General features: G+C 46.8%; 1 protein-coding gene across 3 annotated transcripts in view; it reads left to right on the plus strand.

Moving 5' to 3' along the window:
- Nucleotides 1–6,750, plus strand: part of LOC135391058 (lysosomal protective protein-like) — a 30,001-nt gene extending 23,251 nt beyond the window's left edge. For all 3 annotated transcript variants that reach the window (XM_064621145.1, XM_064621147.1, XM_064621146.1), the window contains exons 7-11: nt 1,177–1,320; nt 2,130–2,263; nt 2,863–3,025; nt 4,058–4,150; nt 4,844–6,750. In XM_064621145.1, coding sequence (XP_064477215.1) covers nt 1,177–1,320; nt 2,130–2,263; nt 2,863–3,025; nt 4,058–4,150; nt 4,844–4,927 — 618 coding nt within the window. In that variant the 3' untranslated portion in view covers nt 4,928–6,750. The remainder of the gene's footprint in view (nt 1–1,176; nt 1,321–2,129; nt 2,264–2,862; nt 3,026–4,057; nt 4,151–4,843) is intronic.
- Nucleotides 6,751–7,293: the final 543 nt, after the last annotated feature.

Below are 7,293 nucleotides of genomic sequence, written 5' to 3' on the forward strand. Positions count from 1 at the left end.
GCACTCAAGTGCAGCATCCCATCGTGTACTCTCGAGAAGTGTGTGTATTGGCATCGAGGCGGAAGACCAGTGCCTGTGCCAGGCGGAAGTGCCTGTGGCGCGCAAGGGATCACGGGAGCTCTGAGCGCCTTAGAGCATTACGAGACGGCAGAGGCGGTGGTAGAAGAAGAACAACAAGATTCCCGGTGTGCGCAACAACATTGTAAGCCGGGGTAAACCGTAACCGAAGCAGACGACGGAGCAGTGTCCCTCAAAGTTCCCATGCTGCTTTGCGCCGCTCGCTTGGTGGCGCAGGCATCTTTTTAAAATCGTCTATTGCGTGAAGTTTCATTAGGCTCGCGTGTTCCTTCGATGGAGAAATTTCGTTGTTTCAGCTGAAGTTGAAGGAATAAGTACAAATTTTAGATAATTAGATAAATTAGAGAATTAGATAGTAAGAGTTTATACGGGGGGTGCAGATATGCACGTGTGATGAGGTGACCAGTGTTGCGCCGTTTATGATCAGGGTCACGTGACGCAAAAATGTGAACGAATGTTAGTACCGAGCAATTTCCAAGACAGAGGTGCACGGAAGAGTGCAGGAGTAAGTGTATAGTATGTACGTATGCAAGTGTTAGTAAGAGGTACTCCGTCGTAGAGCGAGTAGTAGAGAGTGAGTGTCTATCCGCATGCCGTTTTAATTATTCGCGATTAACTCTCCACTGTAATGTGTTGTTGTGGAAGGAAACGTTTGAGGGTCGATATACTCGATATTCGTTACATTCGATGTGTGGGAAATTCGACATATTCAACATTTGTTGAATTCGCTGTACCGGAAACTCGATATATTTTACGCTCGTTAGTATATTTGATACGCATGAACATTCGTTGTATTCGTGATATTCATTATGTTCCATACACTGAAAGTCGATAAACTCGACATCTGTTATATTCCATATATTTGCCATTCGACATCTGTTGCATTCGGTATATTAGAAATTCGCCACGTTCGACATGCGTTATATTTCTTTATTGGCAAATGTTAGTCCCCATTTTCAATTGAACGTGTGAATACATTGGAGTTCGGTTGTATTTATCAGAATCGCAGCAGACTAACGAATTATTTGATATACATCCTCTGGCTTTGTTCCGATCAATTCGGGTAAATATATTACTAACTGAGTTTCTCTCATCTAGGTTAATTCAGCGCGCCAGAACATGGTCGCATTAAACCCCTACAACATTTATGCGCCTTGTGAACGGGGCGCCTCGGATCCTGAAATAGCGTACATACACAACGCCCAGAATCTGTACATGCGTAACTTCAGCCACTTCAGCGAGGTACGTTGATTGGACAATATCTCGCATGCATAGGGGTTCAGAAACCATGTATAACCGTACGTGTTTGACGCGCTCTTTCTAACGTTGCAGTCCCAATACATATGCAGCAAAAGCATACGGCCTCACTTGTCTCGATGTTTTCATAATAAAATTTACAAACAACGTGCTTTCGCATCGCTCAATGGCGCGCGACTCCAAAGAAGGAATTCTCCAAAGGAAGGGCAAATTGTTACCGTGGACAACATACCTCCCCTTGCACCTTTTCATTGCATTGCAGAGATTAGTGAGTTTTAGTAAGCTAGTCACCAGTCCCTGAGTAGTTACACGCCTAGAGGATGCCCGTCTGACCGTATATATAACCCAACTGCGAAAACTATATCTACACGGATCTAATAGCTTTTTAAATACAAATTCTGTAAATGATAAAGAAAATCCCGGTATAAAAGGGTTCGTAGCAATAAATCTGAGAGGTTAGTCCAGTGGTGTCGTTGTCATTTCTTTGTACTTATCTTCAGGTTAGCGCTGTACAAAGGACGGTCACAGACGTGCTGAGTTAGTATTCCCCCATCTTCGCCCAGCGCATCTTCCCCCATCTCCGCAAGCGATTGCTTTCTCTTTGATTCTTGCGTCCCCGGTCTGTTTCCCTTCCGGATACGCGCTATGCACCCAAAGCAACAACAAGTGTAATAAAGGAATACATGGAGGAGGATAACGACCATTTGTTCGTTGCCTCGACCCTGTATAACCAAATCAAGTGACGTATAAGCAAAGAAGCGCAGTGACGAGTGATGTGCTCTGCTTCCGTTCAGGCACTGGAACCCGAACACCTCCGTGCTCCGCCTTGTACCAACGACCGATCTATCACTGAATACCTCAACAGGAAAGACGTGAAAGCGGCCCTTCATGTTGAAGAGTCGCCACTCAAATGGGTCCTCTGCAACAGGTGACTTCACTATCTATTATTTGGTCCGCACCCTGGAACTACACCGTTTTCACAATTTAATGCCATGTTCCTCCTACGACAAGCTGTAAGTTGACACACTGGCATAGCCACAGGGGGGTGTTCACCCCCATCCCCCCATATGGTACCTTTGGTAGTGCACATGAGCGAGAGAAACGTGGGGAAATTCTTCTCTTCCATGTAAAGTCCTCACAGAACCCCTCCCGAAATATTTTTCTGGCCACAACAACAACAACAACGACAAACAAATTAATGACAATGAATGGGGAAATTCGCCACGTAAAGTTCTGGCCACGCAGAGACTTATGGACCTCGATAATTGGTATACTAACCAGCTAGACAGTTCATTACCATCATCACTTGGTGGCAGGGTACAAGTTGCTTAGACACGACGTCTCCCGCGAGGGACGTTAAATACGGGGTGCCGTGTGACGAGCTTTCATCGCACGTTAAAGATTCCTCAGGTGGGCAAAAGCAATCCACAGGCCGACCGCTGTGGCGTCGCTCATGATCTCAGTTGTCTCGCGACGTAAACACCCAATTATTATTATTATTACCATCATCATCGTTGTCATTTTCAGGGTCGTCCGCCTCCACTACGCAATGCAGTACGGTACCATGAAGGGATGGGTATGGAAGGTTATGAACACAGGTCGCGTGAGGGCGCTCATCTACAATGGGGATTTCGACGCTGTCTGCAGCTACATTGGTGACGAGTGGTTCGTTGACTCGCTGGGATATGAGGTAGGAAAAGTTACTACTAGTAATCGGTGTACCATGTCGCAGAAGACGCACTGGGGACACGTACTGTAGCTGAGTATAAAATACGAATAGATTAGATGAGAGTGGTGAAAGGTTCCTGCTGAATCAATATTAGGTTTATCAGTGAAACGTTAACTATAGGTACAATCCACAACAGACATTATAGCTCGATATTTAGGAATGGCGGGTCTTCTTGTCACGACTCCTTTGCGTTGCTTACTGAATACGCTAGATTAGATTAAGTACCTGGGTACTTTTGAATTCGTGGTATTTCGGTTCCGTGCCGTGCTGATGAATCCCAAATTGACCTTCCAAAATTAGCGAAATTTGAGAGAGACCTATCACGCTTTCGGTAACGCACACCACGGATCACACGGTGGGTGGCTGCGCGACATTACAATATTGTCACGCATGAAAACAGACGAGCGAGACGGCGAATAATCGGCGAACGCTTTATTCAGCTGCTTAGCTGGCTACCGCAGAGGCGATAGCTCTCAAACAGAACTAAAGGTAATGAATGCTCCGGCTGGGAGCTCACAAGCTTTTATACACAGCTGTGAACATTGTAGAAAACACGCATCGGTGGAGAGGAGGAAATACAGAAGCTTCTCCAAGGCCGTCGGCCCGTCCTTGAGATTGATGCGAGCGAAGGAGCAGATGCTACTGGAAGGATCGCTCGATAATCAGCGCGGCGTGTCGGGGATTTCAGCCCGTCGTTCGACGCCTCGTTGCCTGTTGTTGCTGTTCCGTGTGGTCGCTTCAAATGTGATACGTGGCAGTATTAGGAACGGTACGGTTCTTGTGAAGAATATAACGCGATAGGTGGCGTGAGCACTGCCTCTTGTGGGCACTACGACGTCACCTGCGGCTTATATGCAAGAAAATACGGTCTCTTGAAACGCCGAGGTCACAATACAGCTAAAGACGCTTGCATTTTTATGTATCTCTCATATGCATGCAGCAGCTGAACAGTCGCTCTGTGTTTGACATTAAACAAAACAAACGTTGTTTCAGGCTACGTCCGGTTATGAACCGTGGTTCGTAGACGGACAAGTGGCTGGGTACTACAGAACCCACAAGGGGAACTTGACTTTTTTGACGGTTAAAGTGAGTTTTGGTGTTTCAGTTCCTTGTTTGTTAATTCGTTTTTTGTATAGGGACATGCAAGAAAAGTCATGGTAGTTGATGAGGGCGTTAAAATACGAGATAGCACGTGCTGTGATTTCGGCGCACGTTAAAGAATCCTAGCGTCTTCAGTAACAAACTATGATAACTGTCCTTATTATGATAATGAGGGTATAATAATTAAAAATACCAAAAATACCAAATACCGCATATACCCAAATACCAAAATTCTGCGTCGCCGGAAATTTATAGTACATTGATTTTTTTCACGTTCTACAATGTATAATAATCAACACGATTTATATATTAATATTCTTTAAAACTTAATCGAAGGACCGACCACTAACGCGTCGCCCATGATCGTTGCTGTCCTGTGGCACAAGACTCCGAGTTATTATGATATATTATATCGTTATCTGTGTACTCCTAGAACATAAGTCACTACCTTGTAACTATAAAAACACCAGTTAGATAATCAAGAAACGCATATTTTGAGGACGTTTCTAAATGAAACGCTGGGTCAGCAAATTATTTAGTCATTACAATTTAACCTAACTGACGACAACAACAATTAAAAATATCGATAATGATGTCATGGGGATTCACCCCGCCAACGGATGTTGCGGCACCTAGTATTCCCGTTGAGTAACCACCTCCACGTGTTTTCTTTTCAAGGGTGCTGGCCACATGGTACCAGAGGACAAACCGCAAGAAGCCCTGCAGATGATCACACGCTTCCTTAAGGACGAGCCGTATTGAGCATATATACTAAAGCCCTGGTACCCGGAGACCCCACATAAGAAAACAGACGGGAGTAATCCGTTATTCCAATATTGAGCCGAATTTACTTTCATCCTGTCCAGTACGGGTACCGTCCACACATACCTGCGATTGTGCTCTCAGGGCGGTCCGTGCAGCTGTCGTATGATACCCTCACAAACTTGCCCCGAATCATTTTAAGGAATGGAAGAACCCGAAGTTTTCATCAGGACCGAGATCCAGTGTGTTTATAGCAGTCCTAACACGACCTTGCTGAGCTAAACTTGCACCACACCTGCCTCAAATCTCGGGCTCCGTCACAAGTGTTGCGTTGTGTTGCCTTCAGTAATCTTCATTCTCTCTTTCTTCCCTTCTTTCTTTCTTTCTTTGTGGGATTAAGGAGATGTTAGCCTAGGCGAACTAGCTTGCTTCCACCTGAGTCTTACCCACTATCACTACGCCTACGTATGGCATGTCAGCCTCCTCTCTGCATTCGTTCAAGCTATTTGCCGTTTACGAAGCAACATCCCCTCAACCTCAACCTCCGCCCGGACCTCCTTTGCGCCACCCATGTGGACACTTCACTACCCCACTGTACAAACGTCAATTCCGGGCCTTAGGAAAAAGAAGGTTGTGCCAACAGTTGTGGCCTGCCAACTGACCTTGTACCACATCTACAGTCACCACCGGCATCGAACCCAAATATACACCGATGCTTCAGTTTCTCTAGTTGGGTCGTCTGCTGCCTTCTGCATCCCAGAGGATGGAGCTGAGCACGGCTTCAAGCTCCCTCTTATGTCATCTGCTGAGGCCGAGGCATTCCCACTACTGGCCGCTTTGAGACATGTCTCCTCGTGTGCACCCAGGGCCTGGTCGATCCTCACCGACAGTAAAGTGGCTCTGGAGGCGCTGGCCTCTTACTCTGCCGCAGTCATCAGTGACACCTACACCACGATCATCGCCCTGCACTCTGAACTTGTATCGCTGGGACACGAAGTGGTGTTCCAATGGATTCCGAGCCATGTCGGGATTTCAGGCAATGATCGTGCTGACGCTCTTGCTCGGCAAGCCCACGACACTGAGCAAGCAACTGTCTTTCCCCTTGCGCACTCTATGTGCCAGCTGAAAATCCGCCGCTTCACCGCCAACCGCACACAGCCCTTCTGCAAGAAGCTATACGAACCAATGCCTTCCTTAACTTCATTGACCCTTTAATGACATATGCTGTGCCTGGCCGCATCCCGCGCATCGAAGAATCGTTGCTTCATCGGCTGCGGCTGAATGTGGCACGAACTCCTCTCCTCCTATTTAAGATGAATCAGCATCCATCACCTCTTTGCCCAACGTGCAACGTAGAAGCCGATGTGCCACACATCCTCATTGCCTGCCAGCGGTATAGGAAGACCACCGATCGAGTCTCCGGCGCCGCCTTGCTCATCTAGGCTACCGAGAGCTTTCCCTCGCGGTGCTACTTGGCCTTACCCAGCACGCTGAAGTCACGTCTGCGCTGACACGATTCCTTCGGGAATCTAAACTCCTGGGCATTCTCTGATACGTCCTATGCGCAACGATTAGTGAAGGAGCCGTTTCTTCTGTAGCTTTTTCATAATTTTCTGTATCCCAGCTGTTTGTATCTTCTTTTGTTTTCTTGAAAGCTTTAGGGAATAGCAAGCCCACATCGTGGCTAACCTTTCCCTTCTCTTTTTTTTTTTGTGTGCTTTGCATTAAACATATCCCCCCCCCCTCTCTGTTTTCTTTTGCAGTGTACGCTGCCGGCATTGGCAAACGAAAAGGAAAAAGAATAAAAGTATCGATCCTCAGTATTTAGTGTATGTCTTCCATTTTTGAAGTGCGCGAAAAAACCTGGACATTGAGGCAGTTCTTCTGACTCAGGTAACTTATGGTTTCGTTCACAGGAGTGCTTCGTCAGGGGTTTTATTGTGTACCAGAGTCCTAGTTGAGTGGATTTAGCAATCGCTCGTTGGCCAGTAGACTCAAAAATCACTTTCCAGACGAGTATCGGCACAGTTCCCCCTGAAGTCGGCCCAGGACGCACATTAGCCTCCTCCCCCACTCCTTCCTGCTGTACCCCCTCCATGAGTCCACGTCTATACGTCGCTCATAGCCACAGTCGCTTCGCGACGCTAACACGGGATTAAAACAACAACAAAAAAATCCTCCTAAGGACGGGGACCTCGTAGGTTCGAGGCTGTGCTCCCCTGGTGCTTCCATTTGACTGATTGGGCACAGCTCCTCCTGGAGTGGGTAGAAAAACAGGTCTTAGCCGTTTATTGGTCTAGAAAGGTGATGTAGTATATAACGTCGCAGCTCATGGAGGCAAACATACTGGATTATTTATTTTCTAG

The sequence above is a fragment of the Ornithodoros turicata genome, chromosome 4 (assembly GCF_037126465.1).
Source record: "Ornithodoros turicata isolate Travis chromosome 4, ASM3712646v1, whole genome shotgun sequence".
Classification (NCBI taxonomy): Eukaryota; Metazoa; Arthropoda; class Arachnida; order Ixodida; family Argasidae; genus Ornithodoros; species Ornithodoros turicata.